General features: G+C 40.3%; 1 protein-coding gene across 1 annotated transcript; it reads right to left on the bottom strand.

Annotated features, from left to right (window-relative positions):
* Positions 1 to 1052: 1052 nt before the first annotated feature.
* LOC120802725 (oligophrenin-1-like) lies at positions 1053 to 20820 on the bottom strand. The gene is made up of 24 exons (XM_040150825.1): positions 20182 to 20820; positions 18815 to 18910; positions 18221 to 18282; positions 17266 to 17337; positions 15499 to 15600; positions 15281 to 15391; positions 14945 to 15049; positions 14713 to 14842; positions 14482 to 14582; positions 14301 to 14392; positions 12874 to 12952; positions 9891 to 9924; positions 9647 to 9709; positions 9090 to 9164; positions 8595 to 8679; positions 8154 to 8212; positions 7265 to 7370; positions 6946 to 7105; positions 6642 to 6789; positions 5698 to 6000; positions 4833 to 4992; positions 4212 to 4262; positions 3125 to 3173; positions 1053 to 2966 (listed from the first exon to the last, which is right to left on the bottom strand). The coding sequence occupies exons 1-24, from the start codon at positions 20333 to 20335 to the stop codon at positions 2961 to 2963; spliced, it is 2403 nt and encodes an 800-aa protein (XP_040006759.1). The 5' UTR covers positions 20336 to 20820; the 3' UTR covers positions 1053 to 2960.
* Positions 20821 to 21047: the final 227 nt, after the last annotated feature.

Here is a 21047-nt window from a genome sequence, read left to right as displayed (position 1 = left end):
ACTGAAGTTCAAGGTCATTATGAATTGGCATGAAAGGGAAGGGAAGGGAAGGGAAGGGAATAGTTAAGGGAATTTCCACTGGTCCCTGATGTGGGCCAAAAATCCACCACTGCCGAGGCACTGCAGTTGTGAGAAATCAAGGTACAAGCTGATGGAATGAAAAAGGCAGAGGTGAGGAGGAATGGCTCAGTCTGGCAATGGAGGCTGGAATGTGGTTGGGGGAGTGGATGGTTATAGAAATACCATGTCCAACTGCAAACAGGTTTTTAAATACAGATACCCACTGAGTGCATAAATGCTAGGAAGCGTTTTGTTCCTCTTTTTAACTACGCATGCCGTAGGTGGGAAAAGTTTATGTCGTAACTGTTTAACTTAACTGGCATAGCACTGAAGAATACTTTTGCCTCTTAAATTTACGTCTCTCCTGTCGAAACGCGATATTTGTGAATGACAGTCAAACCACATGGAGCCAAAGACCCTTTATGCTCCTCAGTCACGACGGTTGAGGATAAGAAAAGATCAGGGTCATAGTCAGAGGGCCCTGTGAGGTTTGTTCAACTATTCAACACCACAGAGGATGGACTAGAGGAAGACACGGAGAGACTTTTGGAGTGCAAGAAATTCACTGCATGGGGGAGGAGCAATTTCTTAAAATTATTTTTAGCCACGCTAGTGGCAGGGCTCTAGGGGATGGCAATGTTGGTCTGTCGGTCCATCAATCACTGTGGTCCAGGCTGAAATATCTGAACAACAATTAGATGGATTGCCAATATATTTTGTACAAACATTCATGGTCCCCAGAGGATGAAGCCCTCTGACTTTGGTGATTCCCTGACTTTTCCTGTAGCGCCACCATTAAGTCAAAATTTCAGTGTCCAATACTTTGGTGTATGACTAAATACTTGCAAAAATGACGACATTCCCATCTGCATCAGTTGTACTTCGTGTTTCATGCTTCTTAGCAAATGTAAAACGGTGAACATGGTAAACATATCAGCGTCACTGTGAGCATGTTAGTTTGCATTTTGCTTAAAGCTCCGCTGTGCCTTTTGTAATGTTATAAAATGTCATGGCAAAAATTAAAAAACAATATCAGACTTTTCAGCCAACATATGGTAGTTAACTCTTCATTCTGAGCAGACATTTTATTCACAGGGTTGAGTGTTGGTTCTCGTCATTTTTCCACTATTTACATGCCTCCGATTGCATGTTTTTAACAAATACAACAAATGTGTCAGCGCCCATCAATCTAGAAAAATGACTTTATTTTTGGATCATAAAGCTTGTTTTGCATCAAGTTTCGGACACACGTCACCTTGCCAACAACCATTTATATATCTGCATACAAAACTTGTGAGAAATTAATAACAATCAAGACATTTACTTTGTCACAAAACAGTTCTGGCGGGCAGAGATTGCTACTGTTTTATGAAACCAAATCAGATGGGTTTTTTTGTTTTGATTCACGTACCTCCACTGATTCACAATGGATGTTGTAGTTAGAGTAAAGCCAGTAGCCGGAAATACAACAGAACACTTAGTCTTGAGTCTGAACAAACAGGCCTTAGAGAGTCATTCAACGGAGAACATTAGTGCAAATGTGAAACAGAAGTCCTAAGAATGATTGCAAACATCAGCTCACAGAAAGACTGAGGAGCGAAGACTAAAACACCATGCAGTAACACAGAAGGGAATGATAATACACAGCTCATTTTTGACAATATTCATGAGTCAAGTTAAGAACGCTTTGTGTTTATTTTCCTTTTTGAAAACCAGACAGCAACAACAATTTTCAAGTTGGGTTATCCAAAAAACAAGTGTAAAACTAACATAATTACCATTTTAAGAAAAACTAAATTTAAAAAAAAAATTAAAAACTAAACTAAACACTGGAGTTTTTGTTTCACATATTGGAACAACCAGTTTTGACCTGCTTTTTAATGCCAACAATGCATTTGAGATGCAACAAATTTAGGTAAACTTCAAGGACTCTCCTGTGCAACCTAATCTACCTACAAGAGGTAAGAAGTGCGGGAATGTAAACTAGTGAATCTGTTTTTTTAACACTATATTCGGTGTAAATTCAAACTACATTGGCTGTAATGCAGACTGACAACTTATAGCAAATATTTTTTTAAATGCCTTTAAAAAGGGGACTCATGTTTGAGTGACAAGTTATGTCTCAACTGAGATAATATTAAAATATTTTTAATGAACCAACTAAAATATTTTTCATAGATATAATTACTCCATTGTTAGATTTAGTTTAACAGTTTATTATGAATTTATTTTGTCCAATTCCTTGAATTAAATTTAAAGAAATTACTTTTTTTTTGTACATCCCGGTTTGTTTAAATACTGAAATACAGACTTTAGAAGTTGCTTTTCTTTAAGCAGATCCACTGAAATAACAGGCAATAGTTTTTGTCTAAGTTGCTTTATAAAATCTAGAAGTTAATATTTAGAATGTCACATGTTCAAATTAATAATAAATAAACTGATTGAGTGAGTTTTAATCATTTACTTTTCTTTGGGACATCTATTTCACACTGCTGAAAACAAGTGTTAAGAATGTAGAAAAGTCGCTTAGACCAGTTAGTTCCCTCATATAAAATTGACCAAGCTTTAGTCAAACTGTTTAACACTGTAAAATGACTAAATATTGTAAAATTATTTAACAAAAGTGTCTATTGGTATGGAAGGAAAAAAAGTACTTTTACTCCATCCCAACTTTGGAATAATAATCAAACACTGAGGCAGTTACTTTCCAAGCTCATTCAAATTTCAGTATGGTCCTGTGTTGCCGTACGACACGATTCTCAGTTCAACTGAGAGCCATTTCCTCAGTCCATCAGTTAAGATCAGAATGGACTGAGTTCATTAGCGGTGACTCCCTCCAGCTTAGGTGCTCCAAACAGCACATGTAGAGGTCACATGACGTGGTCTGAATCTCCCTAACTTCAATTCTGGGGAAACAAAACAAAGACAATCTGTCTCAAGTATGAAAATAAACTTTTAAATGCAAAATGCTCCTTTTTCCCAGTTTATTACGCCAGTATAATGAGACACAATTACTGTGAGAGCTTTAAAAATACCGAATAAATGCAAACTTACAGTAACTCACCTCTTTTTTTACATTTGTCACTCCTGGTGGTAACGGAGAGGTCGGTGGACTAAATCAGAAAAGAAAAAAAAGAAAAACATAAATTACAATTTCAATTATGGTGTGCAGCACCGTTTCACCTCAACCACCAGACCCCCCCCATTCATTGCATCTCACACTGTGTCAAATGGGTCTAACAATTTTACCCCACATCCACATGTAATAATCTAACAACTAACTGTTAGATCTAAACTAGATCTGATGTTAGTAATACTGTATTTAAATAATATTCGTTTTGTACTGCTAATAACAAGTCGGTTCAGAAGGTACAACTTTTCAACTGTGGGATAACAACACTAAAGTTACACTCTGTGCTTCTTCCGTCCGAAGGCCAAACATGAGCTTTATACGTCAGCAGAGGTCACACCCTCCCCCATTCGGACACATTAATGTGAACTGTATTTAACACGGACAGAAAGAGAAACTTTCTTTGACGAAAACTGCCACAAACTTTTCCCACTCAGACATTCCCAATGTATATGCCTTCTTCACTCCCAGTGCAGTGAGGGCGCCGGGGACCTGAACCTGGACCAGCAAGCATATCGGAAAAGAGCACATGTGTTTCGTTTCTGTCTCACAGAGGCATTTTTACATCATCAGCCGGAGGAGCCAGATGCCAGCCAAAATAGGAGAAGCCTACTGTAAGAATAGAATTAGCAAGCACACATGCAACTGCTCAGCCAGGGTGTGTGTGTGTGTGTGTGTCTATGTTTGTATGTATATGTGTGTGTGGAGGTATTTCACACATTCTGGCTTCAAAATGGGAGCAAACAAAGTAAATAGTATGAATTATTGTTTGAAAAGTGACAAACAGCCATACGCACCCACCATCTTTATAATTTTCAGTAGTTAACTCTTTATAATAACATTCATTCATTTGTTAACTTAAAATAGGAATGTAATCGTTTTCGGCTATTACTAATAATACCTTTCTAATCATTTGCATGCTCTGTTGTGGTTATATTAACTTTCATCTACTATACAGCTGGTATACACACATAGGTTTAAGCACAAACTGAAACAGACAAAGAAAATGTCTTTCACATACCTGCCAACTTGCCTGGAGGCATTCTCAAAAAATTTTGTTTTAGAGGCAACACTGCAGAAAAAGCAGAAAACAGACATTTTGGTATTGTAGATAAACATATGACTCATCTTGTATTTGTGATTCCTTGTTAAATCCTTTGTGATCCAACAGTCAGCATGTATTATTTGGCAGACTGTGCTTTTTTTTTTTTTTAATACCCACTCTCAACATACACTCTTTTTTACTGATTTTTTACATTTGTGTGGTACTTACCTACGGACGCCAAGAGCAACTATTTTTACACGCCTTTTTCACAGCAGTCAGTTTGACATGTTATAACAGGAAAATCAAAGGTGTAACTATTTAGATTAGTAACGACTGCAATCCATGTACAGTAGGTGCTCCAGTTTCCTAATATTGTGCATGCTGGCTACCTGAAACAGCTTAATGAGATGCTTAATGGTACTGAGTCATAGTTAATGTTTGCCATCTGCGACAGCGTGGCTGGTATTGTTTTCACCGTGCGAGTCTGTCTGTTTGTGGAGGGATTTGTCACCATGAAAGCAAGCAAGATACAGTCACGAAACTACAGGTGTATAGTTTAGATCGAGATGAAGGAAAAGTTCGAAAAAGACCACTTACTAGGATGTGGGCGTGCCGTCGCTGCTGGCTGCACTTTGGGGCTTTTGTGGAGCGGGGTATCTGGAGGGGGGCTCAGGAGGCCTGACTGGGGGTCTACAAATGGCCTGTTTCTCTGTGGACCTCGTACCGGACTTCGATCCGGTCAGAACATCTGAATCTCCTGAAAAACAAAAACACCCCCAAAGCTTCATGTAACATTGCATGGGAATGTGACGGAATTTGGGAATTTGCAGGTGTAATTAAGTGAATTCAGCTTCTGAGGTTATGGGGGGTTAAGAGTTGTATAGGAGCCGTACAAACTTAAACCTCACTACTATGTTCAACAGCTAGTCCCTAACTTTCTCTGTCTGCTGTTTGGTGGTGAGCAGGTAGTGTTGGGTGAGTTCATCAGCTGCCTGCTGCTGCTGCTGCTGCCGCTCGAAACAAGATTCATGACACCAGTGAGAGTGAACCAAAACAGTCAATTTGCAGGCCGTAAAACCAAAACAACGAGCTGAAAATGCCCAGTTTCAACATTCACATTAAGTTATAATAACTGAAAATCCAACAATGGCAACGATATTTTGAATAGCTTGAGTCTTCAACAATTAATTGCCGTGGGACTTTAACTTGTCTAGAAACCCTACTAATCGGCGCAGACAGTGGCAACATGTGTTGATAAAGGGAGAATGAGAAGATAATGTTTTATTTGACCAATACATCACAACTTTGCTTTTCATATAACACTATACCCCTTTGTTTTAAGTTTTTTCTTGTTAAATCCTGTAAAGCTTTAAGAATTTTCTTCTCTTGACTAGGGCAAACTCAGATAAACAAGCATGATTTAAGAAATGTTCAGCTACATACACACAGAGGTTCCTCATACCTTCTCTGTTGGCTGCTGTGCCCTTTGGAGGTGGTTTTCTGCTCTGGAAGGATGGTACTCGGCTCACATAGACTCCAGACTCCCCATTTGCCGCTGAGGAGGAATCTGGCCTTTGCCTTGTATCGTCTATCTTTCCAACATCGGACTGTCTCTCCGGACGATTAGCAGGTCTGGGCATGAGCGCTTGTCTCGGAGGAGGTTCTTTTGGAACCAGTGGGACACAGCCTGCAGGTTTTGTCCGCTGCAGGGGAACGGGGCTCACGGAGACATCCGTGTCCACAACGGAGCTGTCGTCCTGGCCGTCTGTTACAAAGAAACACCATAATCAGTGCAAGGTTGTGACTACTTGGAGTGGACTCAGTAGCTAGAACTGAACATTGTGATGAAGAATGTGATGTGTTCTTCCTATCTGAGTACAGTAACCTCAATCATCAGTCAATGTGTCTATCCATGTGTAAGACTAAGTGCAGGAAAAATAACAAAAAAACATGTTCTGTTAATAAGACGTAATACAACTACTAGGCCAGCACTTCACTGAATTAAGACGATACACAGTCATTGTTACACACGATACACACGATACACACGAAACACACGCGAAACACACGAGACACACAGACACACGAGACACACACACACACACACACACACACACACAAGGGCTTCGGATTAATCATAGGGCCATTATTTGGCTATACCAAGTAGTAAGTTAAGAAAGTTAAATATCACATAGAGAGGGCAAGATGCAGAACAAGAGGAATTTCCTTTTAAGTATTTTATGGACAGACACACTACAAAAAGTGTTAAGAAATGTCCCCGGAGGTGTGTTGTGGTACAAATCACATTATAAATAATAAATAATGATAAAAGTTCAGCACAGACAGGATGAGATAATGATGAGGATGATGATGACATTCGGGCCAAAGAGAGAGGCTAATAATTACTCTCTGCGTTCTGGAAGTGGTCATGAATAAGCGGTTGATAAACACGAGGTGGCCGCTTGGAGATTGTGATGGGCTGCCGCTTTCTCGGGGTGATCCGCGGAGGAGGGACAGGCGGGGCTGTGCTGTCCTCTGGCATATAACTGAAGATCTGTATTCACACACACACACAGAAAAAAAAAAAAAAGTTAGGGTAACACTTTGGTTCATTACCCAGTATTTCAGCTTCATGCAGTCTATAACATTGTTAAATAAATGAAATGATACAGAAGGGACAGAAATTACTGCTTTCATTCTGAAAATGTACCTTTTTGTAGTCCTCAATCAGAATCTCGATAACAATGTTTTGGAACTTGATATCCAACATGGCCGCCACAGTCTCCTCCTTTGCTCTCATCAGCGTGGGTCCAAAGATAACAGCCATGTTTGAAGGAGTCATGAGGTTTTCATCACTGTGACTGCACACACTGAACAAATACAAAGTCCGGTTTGATGTAACTAAATGTAACTAACCTGTTAGCACAGGCAGTGACATATTATCCCATTTCAGAAAGAGTGCAAGAGGTCCTCTGAGGGCAGTAAAAACAGTAAATCAATCAAAATCAACTAAGCAAGTTGGCACTTACTTGACCAAGTGTTTAATAAGCATCTCCAGCATCTCCCGATTCTTCTCTGGTAGTTTGTAAGTTAGTGAATGAATTTCACTTAGTCGAAAGTCCAGATTATCTGACTCTGTTGATACAAAGAAAACACAAAGTTGCCAAATGGAAGAAATTTAAAATGATTGCATATGTGAAGGGAAATATGTAAGGAAATGATACAGTTATATATAAACATCAAATCTTTAAAAACAATATGGAGTAGGGCACAGCCATCCACTGCGATGGCATTAGACTAATAATAAAGTCTCCATAACAAACTCAGGCCCCGTTCAATTAATGAAAGGCATTTCCAGGAAACCGAAGCCAGCGGTTTTCTAAAGGACCACCTGTCACATCCTGACAGAATGAGGCTGATGCTATTAAACTCATTTTCTTCTCTGTTTTACAATGATGTAGCGTGACAGACAAAAACAAACAGATTCGATTTCTAGACAAATATGGTGCTGCCTGGAGACCTGCTGAACCTACAGTCTGCACAGTACTGATATACAAATGCCTCTCTTATACCTTAAGTCTTTTCCAGGCAGTGCTTATTGATGTTAAAGTGGGTATAAAGATATAAGATGCATGGCAAGTTCAAAGGTACTGCCCAAGCTATCATGGGAGAAATTGTTTTCCACTCTTGTACTCTAACAGGTGAAGTTTGAAGCAAATGCGCATCTCAAGTTGTAACATTCCTAATGCCTGTGACACTTAAACATTTTTAGAAGGGGATGCAGTTCTTCTATGTCCATATAAGTAACATATTTCGATGGTAGATCTAGATCTAAGAGGAGAATTTAATGAGGAGGCGGACATAATGACACAAACTCCCCCAATCTCAGTGCAGGATCATTTCCAAAACATGTCTTACTTGCAGCAAACATAAGGTCCCTGTGTAGACTGTAGGTCATCAGAGGTTCAGAAAGACTCCTGCAGATAAATAAAGACAGTCGTAAACACAAGTGCAAGACCACAGTGCAATATAACTCACCACATCAAACACACGAAATACAAATAGCCGCACTCACTTGTTACACAATTACACTAGAAAGCACTTAGAGAGCGCAACCTCTGACAAGGCTAAATTTGCTATTTTCATAATAGCAAACTGTTAATCATTTTTTAATTATGATTATATCATACCGTGATTCAATTTAAATGTATCTTAAAGATAGAGTAAAGAACAGACATTCGGTTAGATAATTACAACAATTTCAAAAGAGAACAGCTGTAAATTTAGAACGATAAAGTGTATTTACAACAAATTAATTATATGCCTCCTGCTCACGTGTCTATTTACACACAAACACACCTTAGGTAAAACTTCAATGCACTTGTGATAGTTTTAATGTCCCAGTCGCTGCTTTGGAGGTCCACATCTCCTGGGTTTGTGGGGTCTATGAAGGAGCAAATTAGAATAAACAAGCAGAAAATATTTCAAGGCTGTTTATGTCAATAAAATCAAAAAATTCAAAACTGTGAGTTACAAGATGCTATAAAGCCCTGTGGACCTTAATGGAGCAGCAGAGTCGGGTGATAATTCTCACTACAAATGACCCCTCTCGCATTAAGAGCGGTCATTTCATGCGTTCTTATTACAAAAAATATTGTTTATAACCACTTTAAGGCCGAACCCTCCAGAGCAGGAGCACTGCGAGTGAGCGACCTGCTGATATTTCCCACTCAGACCCAAGCTTCACAAAAGCTGCAGAGTCTGTTGTGTTGTAGAGTCAGGTAGATGAGCCCAACTGAGGATAACAAAGTGAATGGGCCGATGTAACACATGTTCAAAGGCTTATTTCCTTACCAAAGAAGGCATTTAAAAGCTTCTGCACTTGGATGTTGCTACCAACTGTTCGGTACACTCCTTCCTGTGTCACTCCTGGAAAGAGGAGAGGGGGAGTGAAGAAAAAGGGGAGTGTAATCTGGACAAATACAGAGCAGTGGAAATGTACCACACCACTTCTTTTCAGAGCCAGAATTAAGACACTGGTGTTCTTTCCTGATTATGAAAGCTTCAATGAACTATGAAGACTGAACATTGCTCCATGCTTGGCTCATGAGTCAAATTACATGCTTGAGGCTTGAGTAATTAAATTCTGCTCTTGATGAATCACGCCAGTGGAAAAAAATAGTGTGACTGTAGAATTAGAAGATTGTATCTGCCCTCCAGACAGGGTTGAAATATTGAGTTATTAGCATGCACTGAGAGCATGCTTCCAGAGAAGAAATAATAGTCAATAGAGCAGCATGCAGGAGTGGCATCAAAAGGACTGACCCGTGACTCAACTACGCCCCCTAAAGGGCATGTAGGCAAACTAACTGAACTGGCATCTGGGATAAAGCTCTAATAGGGCCCTTTACCTTTTGTTTCAACATAGTTGATGCACTTTCGCACAAACTTGAATCCAATTTCATTCAGCTCCACTGTGAAATTAAAAAAATGAGCAGATTTAACAGCATACAGTAATTTTAAGACAATACTTCTCATTGTTAAAACATGAATGCAGATGCTCTCAGTGACATCAGATGTAAAGTAAGACATAATTGTGTCTGCCTACATCAAAATCACATCTTCAGACTTTGAGAATAATGATGACTGACTTACTTTCAGCTTGCTTGTGAATTGGGGAATGATAGATCTGAAACGAAGAAATGTAAAAGGAAAGTGAAGACGTGGAAAAAAAAAATCTACCAAATCTAACACAGCCTGATCAATGTACACGGCACACGGTTTTCTCAAAATTGAAAATGAAACCAAAAAAAAAATACAATTATGAGGGTACAAGAGCACAAAACTGCTCCTCTGAAACCAACTTCCAGCACTCAGTAAAAGCTTCCAGGATATTTGATGGGAATATTTGCACCATTAGTTCACCTTATGAGCATATTTAAGTTACATTGAATTAACAATAATGAAAACAGAGAGAAAGAAGGATGACTTTGATGCAGGTGTATGTGGTTAGGCGGTGGAAAAAAGTAAGGTTCCTGCATCAAAAACTACCAAACAAATGAAAAGAATTTGGTTGGTAGTCCTGGAAGCAATTTGACAAAGCTTCAATATTAAAACCGGAACATGACTACAGGCATAGTCACCAATAACATACCCTGTGCATCCAACTCACTCAGAGACCAGTCAGTTGCTGTCAGATGTGGTGGATTTTATGTTAAAGCTTCATCCAATTCTTCCTCAAAAACAGATTACTGGCTTCCCCACTAATGAATATCAGAGGTCAAGGCCAGGTACGGAGCAGCTGGAGACATGAGTCACCTGTCCAAGCTCACTTCAGCAGGGCAAGTGGTCGTTGTCACAGGTGGTTGAAGTGTGAAATATCACTGTCACACCCTGTCAATAATTTACAACTGAGAAGAGAACAACAACTACAACATGACCTGTCATGTCTGTATATAAGAGTTTCTTCTCAGCTTTGTTTTGACTGTCACAAACTTTAACTGGAGTAACGTGTCTTCTGTTTATTTGTATTTTCACATGGCACTGAGTTACTTTATATCAAAACAGAAGCGCATGGCATTGAGTGTTACGCTACCGACAAATTTGATGTATGGATGCAAAGATAATGAAGTTACCTTAAGAGAAAGGAATTACTGACAGTCAAAAACTGAGTTTTTCATCCAATATTTGAAAAATTGTCTTAGCCACTGAAATGAAAACAGAGTTTGGAGAGGCACATGCAAACATTTTGCTATTTGTCCTACACTTTAAACGCCAAATAGTTTCAAAACATTTTAGTGGAAAATGAAGTGATCTGTAAATGTAAAATTCCATTTGTCGTTTTGGCACATGGGCTCATGCATGTCAAGCACTTCTTGGTGTGGACATGGAGACTTATGGACTGTCATGGATCAGCTGGCTGCTGGTTTCAGAAGGGTTTTGCTTCGAGAGCTGCGGGAGGTTTGTATGGGCACAAAACCTCTAAAATTATTGCCAAAGTGTGTATACTAGGGCTGCAGATAATTGATTATTTGATAAGTTGTTTTGCCAATAAAATAGTGAAAAATGACTGATCAGAATGATCAGGATTCGCTTAAGCCCATTTTGCTTGAAAAATGACTTAACAATTAATCTACAATAAATAATCTATCAAAACAGTTGCCGATTACTTCTCTTGATTGACTAATGGACACAAATCGTTTCAGCTCTATTGTCTACTTTAAGCATGTATGATGATACAGACATTGTCATTTCTTAAGTACTATACTAACACTGTACATTAAATGTACGAGAAAATCATCATGCTTTCAGAGAAATGTCCATACGACAGCACTGAAGGGTAGAAGCAGTGCTGCACCTTATATTTCTGCTACTCAAAAAGCTAACGGGCATTCAAAGTGCCATAAGGTCGACAGAGTTGGTGTGGTAGAAGAAATTATTATAAAAGAGAAACCACAGAGTTGATCCTCCTCCACACTGAAAGCTCAGAGACACTGCAGACTTGGTGGTAGCACAGCGCAGTAGATCTATCTTTCTTTGGTTGGAAAAGCTATTGTGACAGTTTCATAATATACAGAAGTCATTGGGGAAGTTGCACAGGAAGAGGGCACTGAAAAGTGTGCCTTGTGTTATTTTCACATCCTCTGACAGTGACGGTTTATGTGCTTTGTCCACAACTCACACGACCTCCACCACTAAACCATCTGATATTAGAGAGATCTGACAATAACTGCAGTGAGCGCCAAACAGAAAGCAAAACAGTGTTTATAGCTACGACCAAACGAGGAATTAAGGAGGTCTTAAATTTTGCTGCTAAAGCACTTTATTATTTCATTGCCCCAAAACCGCTCAATCCAGAGACGGATCATGGTAGAGGAAAGGTTTGGCAGATTAACTAATTGGCAGCTCCTACAAGGAAGTTTCCATCAACAAAACACTAACTGTGAATTCATCTCTGCTGTAAAACGATATTAAGACTAACCAGGTGCCATCATTTAGCCACACATTGATGGAATAATGTGCCTTACAAGCTTCCCACTATCTCTCACATATCTGGCAAGTTGCCCTGGATGTAGATCCCTATAAGTTACCCATAATGGCTGCTCCTAGCGGCTACACCCTAATTTGGGTCAGACTCAGCAACAAACGTTTGAAACGTTTATTTGGAAAGCTGTAGGATGCTCGAGCTGGTTGCCCCATATACGCTGTTTTGTGCAAGTCACTTTTTCCCCAAAGTTAGCATGACCCATAAAGCCACAATAGCCACAATTATGGGAAATGCACAAAGTTAAAGTAAACCCGAATTATCCTTTTTTTTCTCTCATTTGTTCCAGTTTTCTCTGTCTAGGGTTTGCCTGATTCGTTCTTCGAAGATTGATTAGGTGCAACCTAATTAGGAAGCTGCAAATGACACAATCATGACAATTATAGTTTCTTCCAGAAAAAAAGTTGCAATTTAAGATTTAACTATCTACCAAAAAGGTTGGGTTAGACACTGATGAGTAGATTGGAAATGTTTAGGCTTTTAGGTGTCAGCACAGTTGCCATATCACTCTTGGTATTTTGACAGGTAAGCCATTTTCACAGAAATGATCCTAAATAGAAGAATAATCCTGAATGAAATGAGATATAAACTCACAGGCTCTTTTCCATCCATGGCCTCCATCCACAACTTCCTGTCCCCTTCCGAAAGAGCCTGGAAAGTAACGGGTGTGTTTCTATGGAAACGGTAACAAAAAGCCATTAAAGAGGCAAAAGGTTGCAATGAAATTATTCAGTGAGAGGATGTTCTGCTACAGTTCCTAAACACTGAATATTTAGTTTAGTATCAGCTTGTGCACCTCATGGATCTTACACACACACACACACACACACACACACACACACACACACACACACACACACACACACACACACACACACACACACACACACACACACACACACACACACACACACACACACACACACACACACACACACACACACACACACACCAAGCAAATCAGGTTGGACAAAATACCAAAAACAAAACAAGAAGAAATTCACTCAAAGTGTCTTTGAAGTAAATGATTCAATCCTATGTGGCGGATGGAAGTGGGAAATGGAGACAAATCAGACAAGCATGAAGAGATGATGAAAATCCATTGTTGCCGTCTGTCTAGTGGAGAAGCAACAAACTCTGGTGCCAAATTTTACAGCTTGTAGGCTTCTGAATTCATTGTTAACTAAAACAACTGTGCTATGAGTTTAAAGCTCTTTCTGCCAACTGCAGGGATCAACACATGATAAAAACATCTAAAGCTCATGAAAAAAAACTTTTCCCTCAACTCTGACAGTAAAATAAAAAGGACCCTGATATTTATAAGATAGCATAAGCACAAAGCGTGTTAGTGTGTGCAAACTTGGATAAAGACAATTTTAGCAAACAAATGATCAGAGATAATATAAGCAGACGGATATGCAAGTAAGAGAAATCCCTATTCATTCACTTCTGCTAAGGTCAAAGGTCAGGGTAAGGTGCTAGCACAGGAAGCATTTCAGGGACATTCAGGTGGGCGGACGCTGGCCTTAAAACATCTTAAACCAACGTTATCTTTAACACTAGACAGCGCTGCCACCTTGAGCTTGTCAATCAGCTGTCTAGTCATTATGTTGTTGTTCAGTTCACACACTGGCACAAATGAGTTGCTCAACAATCAGATGCTTTCAAGTGCTTAATGCATAATTCAAGCTTCTCTTAAACCTTTAAAAACACCCTGTTGACACTTCAAGTATCTCCACAGATACAAGAAACCAGATTACGACAGAAAAATGCATTTAGTACTGAACGGCCTGCTGATATAAAAATTAGCTGGTTTTTTTTGCTTCCCCTGAAATCACTGAGCTTGCCATCTGTTTCCAACATGCGCCCGTCGCTTAGGGATTGTTTGGGCTACAGTCCATTTATCCCTCACACTCTGTCCTTGTAAACCACCTGTTCACCTCGCCGCCTGAACCTGTTTATCCCACAGGGCTTTCGTGTTGCCTCATCTCGCAGGTTTCTCAGATTTGTTTTGCGCTAACCTCTCGTTAGTTTCCACGTCAAAGCAAAAGCGCTTGTCGATGGACTCTGTCTTCCGGCGGATGCAGGATTTCAGTGTCAGCTGCGTAGGGCCCTGCAGGGAAAGAGGGAAAGTTGGAAAGTGGTCGGTATGCGTGATGGAGATGATGGCAGTAGAGCCGGCACAGCACAGCACACAAGCACCTGTTTAGTTGTCGGCTTCTGTTCACAAGGTACCATGACCAGCAGTCTCCCCTCCTTGTGATACTTGCAATAATATTTGACCCATGACACACCCAAAGCCCCTGTTGGGAGAAAGAAAAAAAGACAAGGGGGAAAAAAAAAAAAAAAAACAGGACGGGTCTTGTCAGAGGGAATTCCAGCAGGAGCCTGTACAAGCAACAAGCTTCTGTGTAAAACATGTAGTACACTTACACTTCTCCTGACAGTACAGATAACCCTCCATCGGCAGAAAATTGTGCATTTTACAGATCTGGGATGGGTGTTTCATTCTTTTCATCAGCTCCTCCATCTCCTCGCGAGTGCTCTCATAGTGATTTCTCGTCTGCGGGCAAAACCAGACAGCACTTCAGAAACTTACGGACATCCAATTAAAGGATATTAAATCTCACTAATGGCGTCATTCGTTGCCAGTAACACCACTAACGTTTTGCAAGCTGAGCTGCAGTTCCTGCTTATAAGGCATGAAGTCCTGAGTCATCTCCACTGTCAGGTTGTTGAGCGTTAAAATGCTGTGAAGAAACGCCAGCACCTGTCCAACCAAAGCATGAATTATATACTTAAGACTGCTGACACCAACAGTCAGAGCAAAGGAACCATTCTCATAAAGAAGGGACTGCTAAATGACTACTGGGTTTCTGTTTTGTCTAGCAAATTTCATTTTGTCCAAAGTGTACTGTATATTTCCTTGGTCTCTTGTTACGTGTGTGTGTGTGTGTGTGGCAGCAAGGAGGAAGAGTGGGAGACCCCAGGCGGCACTCACAGGCTCCACCACATCAAACTTCTTCTTGTCCTGCACCTGATGGATCTGGTACACATACTCCACTGACGATTCGTAGAAGTTCACCCGCTCTCTGTCTAGGAGTTCATCAGCCTGTAGTGAAAGCAAAAATAAATTTAAAAGGAAATTTCAAGCAGTGGCTCTCAGCTCTGCATTTCAATCCAAAATTGAGGCATAAGACTTGTTGTACTTCACCCCACCTCTTGAAGTTGACTCTCTTTCTTCTTGGCAGAAAGATTCAGGTGTTTGTCTAACTGGGAGTAATATTTTTCACTCTCTTTCTCAAACTTCTTTTTCTTTTCCTGCAAGACAGATTTGTTAATAGGGAGGATTGAAGAGATTTTCATAGCAACAAGAACATCTTTTTAATAAATCACAGGCTGAAAACATACAGCTTATAGAAAATTTGAGGCACCTATCCTCTAACACAAATCATTAGCTCCTCTCAGGGACTGTTACTAACAGGACTTTTAGTTATATTACAGTATTTGAGAATTTAAAAAGTCTGATAATACTGGCCGATACTTTGTTTTTAATTTTTGTTTTTTTGTTTTTTTTACATAAAGAAACATCTTCGATAAGGAATGATAAGAATTTTCAACCACAGGCACTCATACCCCATGGGGTACGTAGGCAGTTGAGAGGGTATTTTGAGAAATTGTACAGTAGTGCAACTAACTGATTGACCGTTTTTTTTAAACAACATATATCCACTTATTGAGTCAGCTGTAACACGTGAACATGAAAACAGGTTAGCAACTGAGCACAGGAGTCTAAACAAAAAATACTGGATAAACAGTTGAAGTAGTTGCCACAAAGTATTAGATAAACGGTTTAAATAAATAGCTAAAAGTGCAGATAAATAGTGAAACGGCTCAGAGTACTGGATAAATGGTTGAAACCTTTAGCTTTTGCCGCTCCAAGTGGTTGTATTACAAATGCAAACTTGACCAAACCAAATTAAACCAACCTTAAAATAGTTAAGTAACACGCAGTTTAAAATCAGTTCAGATGAACGCACGGGGGACGTGACCGGTGGTGTTGGTGGAAGGGTATTTGATGTGACAGAGCTGTGGGGTGACATCAGACAAAAAAGACTGGGAAGCGCCGGTCTAGCTCTAGTGTTAATTATTGTGAACTCTATCACTGTTGTTCTCTTCATTTAAACACTTTTCTTTTTAGAACATTTTTACTCCCATGTACTTTTAGAACGCAATACTTTTTTTCTTTTGAAAACCTTGATTTTTGAAACCGGTACATTATTCTGTTGAAATTAACAGTTGTTTAAATGGGCCAAAATACTGAATAACTGACAACTTCCAATTTAGCTGAGCAGTGCTATGTTACATGTCAAAATACATTTCTACATGAGAGCAATTCTATTTACGATACCTTTTAAATATGAATTCATTTTCCATGACATCCGTGACCTGCATAACTCATGTATATTTTCAGTTCCATTTGCAGATAAATGAAACAAACACAGCAGCAAGAATTGTGGGAATGAGCTGGTTAATTATTACATTGAGGAGAAAAGGCTCTTTTAATCACCAGAGCCCAATCAAAAAGACGCCCAAATGTAATGCTGATTAATCAAAGTGATATCACACAGAGTTTCCCGATGACTCCAAAAGCAAAACATGAGCTGCTGCTCTGAACTACAAAACTGCTTGACTTAACACATTAAATGCCCCGTCAAAGAGCAGGAAGACATCTGCATATTATTGTTCGTAAACAGGTGTATGCTTCACACATATATTCATAAATAGATTTGAGGAAGTAGCTATACCATCCTGTCCTGTCTGTGCAAGTAACAGTGTGACTTTCAATGCACAGGAACAGTCCAAACTATGAAGCCGCTGCAGCAGAACATCGTTCCCGGTGCTAACTCAAGAACTGACTGCTTTTATTCACATTAGTGAACCACATTTCCCTTGCAGAGCAGTGGAATCAGTAAAAACACTCACTTTTGTTACTCCTATTTGCTCTTTTCTGAACTTCTCCAGCGGCTTGATGAGAAGATCGGAGGCGTTCTGAACCTGGACGGGTAAACATGAAGCAGCTGTCACTGCTTTGCAATTTAAAATGCAAAAACACACAAGCTTGAGTTGCCATGCCTAGAACACACTCTGACATATAGTCTTTTTGGAGATAAATGATCATGATAAAACAAACTTGGAAATAAACATCTTCAATTTGAGTGTGAAAATGTATTTTTCATAACCGCTCCCGCAAGCAAAATTTACCAGCTGACCTCCAGTTTGAAAATTAGATCTGTATCCAGAAAACCCAGTCTAACAGGAAGTGCTGCTTCTAATGTCATGCACTGATTGCTTAAGTCTAAGGCCAGAGTATGAAACGAAGAACAGGAGATTGTAGCTTGGGTTCATGTGGCTTGAAAAAACAGGAAAGATTCAGGAAAAACTTGGGTGTAATAACAACATAATGATGAAAACAACTAGAACACTAGAGAATTAATTATTCAGCATTATTTACAGTATGATAAAGAGTGTGAAATAACAATTGCAGAAGTGATGAAAACATCGTGAAAACAAAAAGGCAGAATTTAAAAAAAAAGGGAACAAGAAAAACAAGAGGGGAATTGATAGCAAATTAGCTACCAGCATTCCTCTTAACAAGTACACAAATTTACACATTTGGTATTTAGCTGCAGGCATGTGTTTGGTAGTAATATATTACAATTAACATATAGAAATGGAATACCTGCTGTACAAAGAAAGCTGCTGCTTTTGCATCGTAACAAACACAGAGCGAGCTTGTTAGTTATCTGTAACAGAAGGTGTCAGAAATGTCCTTCCAAGTGGACTAATCTCTTTTGCAGGAGATGCTAATGTGGTTTCAAATGTCTAATGAGGGTTCAAATAGGATACAGAGTCAGCATGGAGGAAGCTGATAACCCACCAGCATCATCCTGTCGTGCTCCACTTCCTGCAGGAGACCAGCAAACTCCTGGAACGACTCAGCTGGGGATGAAAACAAGAAAGACCATGAGGACCGGAATAAGGGATTTGTACATTGTTATCTCAAGTGTCTGATGCGGGGAACGCATTTGGACCTAACACAAAAAGCAACAGAAAACACTTCTCGTAAACTTGATTGAATTCATGATGATAATATTTCCAGCTATTTTTATTATAGACACTTGTCAACAAGCTCTCATGCAGAAGTTTCGGTTTTTTTCCAAACCATTTTGTTCCCCGACTCCTAACATTCAAATTGTGAGGAATTACCCCTCGGGTGCCAAAAATGTTCCTCTCCACTGAGGTCACGTATTGAAAGTAACGGCTAATTCTGATGTAGAACACGTCTAACTTTATAATGACAAATTCCAGGTATTTCTGGCTACTCCTCTCTCCTCTGAGAGTGTCATTTGCCATACAGTAAACAGAAAAACCTGCTGGCGTGAAATGTTCTGCAAGTTTTCTAAAAGTCTGTTCATCATCATAGTCCGCAAATATAACGTGTGTGTTTAGCAGCATGTCTGTATTATCTTACCAATGTTAATCTCATCATCTGTCAGGGAGTCACCGATGAAGTCGAACTGGAACATGCTGAGAGTCTGAGAAAACCTCTGCACTGCCACAGAATAGCCTATAAGAAAATAAAATATAATGTAAAACAAGATTTAGCCTTTTTAAAACATCTGAATGGAGCTCCAAAGGCCTCGGCCACAACTACATTTAACTGCAATATACAAATCTTTATCATTCTTTACATCCGACCCAGCTGTGCACTCCAGGATTATTATTACTGTGCATTTTTCTTTTTATCTCTTGTAGGAAATTCTGAAGTAAGAACGACATCCTCGGCAGGATTCAGCAGCACAGCAGCAGCCAGTGTGTGGCCGATGCAATATATTATCCCTGTTATGTCTGACTTTTATTACCGAAACAAAACAGCCTCTGTCAGAAGAATACTGTAGAGCATTTTGCATGAGGAGATTCGCTCGAAAATCTAGTCTCATATTTTAAATCTCTCCTTATAGCCTTCTTTTAGTAATTGAACTGTTCCCAATCTTCTAATCATTTCATGTTTTTTTTCCCCCATCAACAAAGTAAGTTTTCTGTTTAATTTGTTTATTTTATTTTGGATTCTTTCTTTAACTGTGCCTTTTTTAAATAAAGTTTTTATTGTACACTCGCAAGTAAATGAGCAGTGAGACAGAGTCCTGATTATTATGGATTGAGATAAATATATGACTTTAATGAATATCTCTTAGTGCAGCTTATCGCCACAATAAGCACTCGTGACCTCTGGCTATTATCCGGATTTGTGATAGGACCTTCACTTCTCTACAGCACTACTAAAGTACCTACAATGACAGTTTGTGTTTTCGAGGCTAAAAGATTGTCCTTGGTGATTTGGACAGCAGAATGGACAGTATTTGGCAAGTGATACAAAACAAACAGTGTTCCCCCTCGTGGGTGCCACACTGGGCCAAATATACACATCTACAGTACTGCATAATGTCACTGGCTCTGCTCCATACTATCAGTGGGAGTGGTCCCACACTACAACCGGCAGCCGAGAGATGACAGGCAGCATCACACAGACTGGGGAAAGGTGGAAAAGCAACACATGGATAGATGCAATTCCCGCAAAAGCAGACAGCGGTTGTGCAGAGCCCGTCCTCCTGCTCATCGAATCCACGGCCTTTCAAGGCAGGCTCTTTGGTCTTATCCCAGGGGAGCACTAGCACCTCCCTGAATGTGCCTCCCCCACCCCCCCACTCACATTGATCCTGCAGGCCCTTCAACAGGCCCCACTGATGCTCAACCCGCACCACGCCGCTATATTTACACTCAGGGTGCAAAGCTGTTACTGACGTCCAAACCAGACCGATAAGATTCAAGCATGCTTACCCTTGATTGCACTGATAACACTGTTGCCATCTTTTATCAACTCTTTGAGAAACTTGCTGGTTCTCTCCAGCTCTAGTTCATAACACTTGAGCGTCTCCCTGAAGTCCGGACTGTCCAGATAGCAGTCGCTGAACTCCAGAGGCGGGTGCCCCATCTTCTGGGCGAGAGGGTTTTGGCCAACAGAAACACCGAGGTTGTTCTAGTGAGCCGCGCAGCCTACGCTCGTCTGGCCATCGCTGCTCACTTGAGGCGACTCATCTGCTCGGAGGAGCAGGAACCATGGTGTCCGTGGGAGCCTGCGGCGGCCGCCGGTCAAACGCGAAGTGAACTAAGAAGCGAGGGGCGCGTTTCGGACTCACTTCCCCCTTCTTCCCGTCTCACCCGCTGTGTAAACTCTAATTTGACCGGATCCTGCTCCTCTTTTCCACTTTTTCCCTGTCGCGGTGTCGTGATTAGAGGCGCGGCTACAATCCCTTCGGACGCGTCCCATCCCGAAATGTTCCACACTAGTACGAAACCTCCTTCTCTCGTTCACCTCGGTTTGAGATCAGCTGTTAGTTTGTAGAGTTTACAACACGTTTTCAAACCGCTGGTTTCGTATTGTAAAACGTACATACTCTTCTAACAGATGATATACAGATCCTCAGGCCTCACATCTTTGCAAAGAGCGCACCAGCAAGCTGAACTGGACGTGACCAACTGGATACGGACTCGCAAAAAAACTTCCCCCTTTTTCCCACCCAGGAGGTTCTTAAAGGGGCCGCCGCACAGTCGGAGGATCTGCTTTCAGGCCCTGCCAGAGATCTTGACACTTCGGATGGTGCTCTCAAAAAATGGACCTGAACAAATCGGTCATAACGACAGGG

The sequence above is a fragment of the Xiphias gladius genome, chromosome 17 (genome assembly GCF_016859285.1).
Source record: "Xiphias gladius isolate SHS-SW01 ecotype Sanya breed wild chromosome 17, ASM1685928v1, whole genome shotgun sequence".
NCBI classification, from domain to species: Eukaryota; Metazoa; Chordata; class Actinopteri; order Istiophoriformes; family Xiphiidae; genus Xiphias; species Xiphias gladius.
Note: the sequence above shows the minus strand (reverse complement) of the source record. Positions and strands in the feature narration are given on the sequence as shown.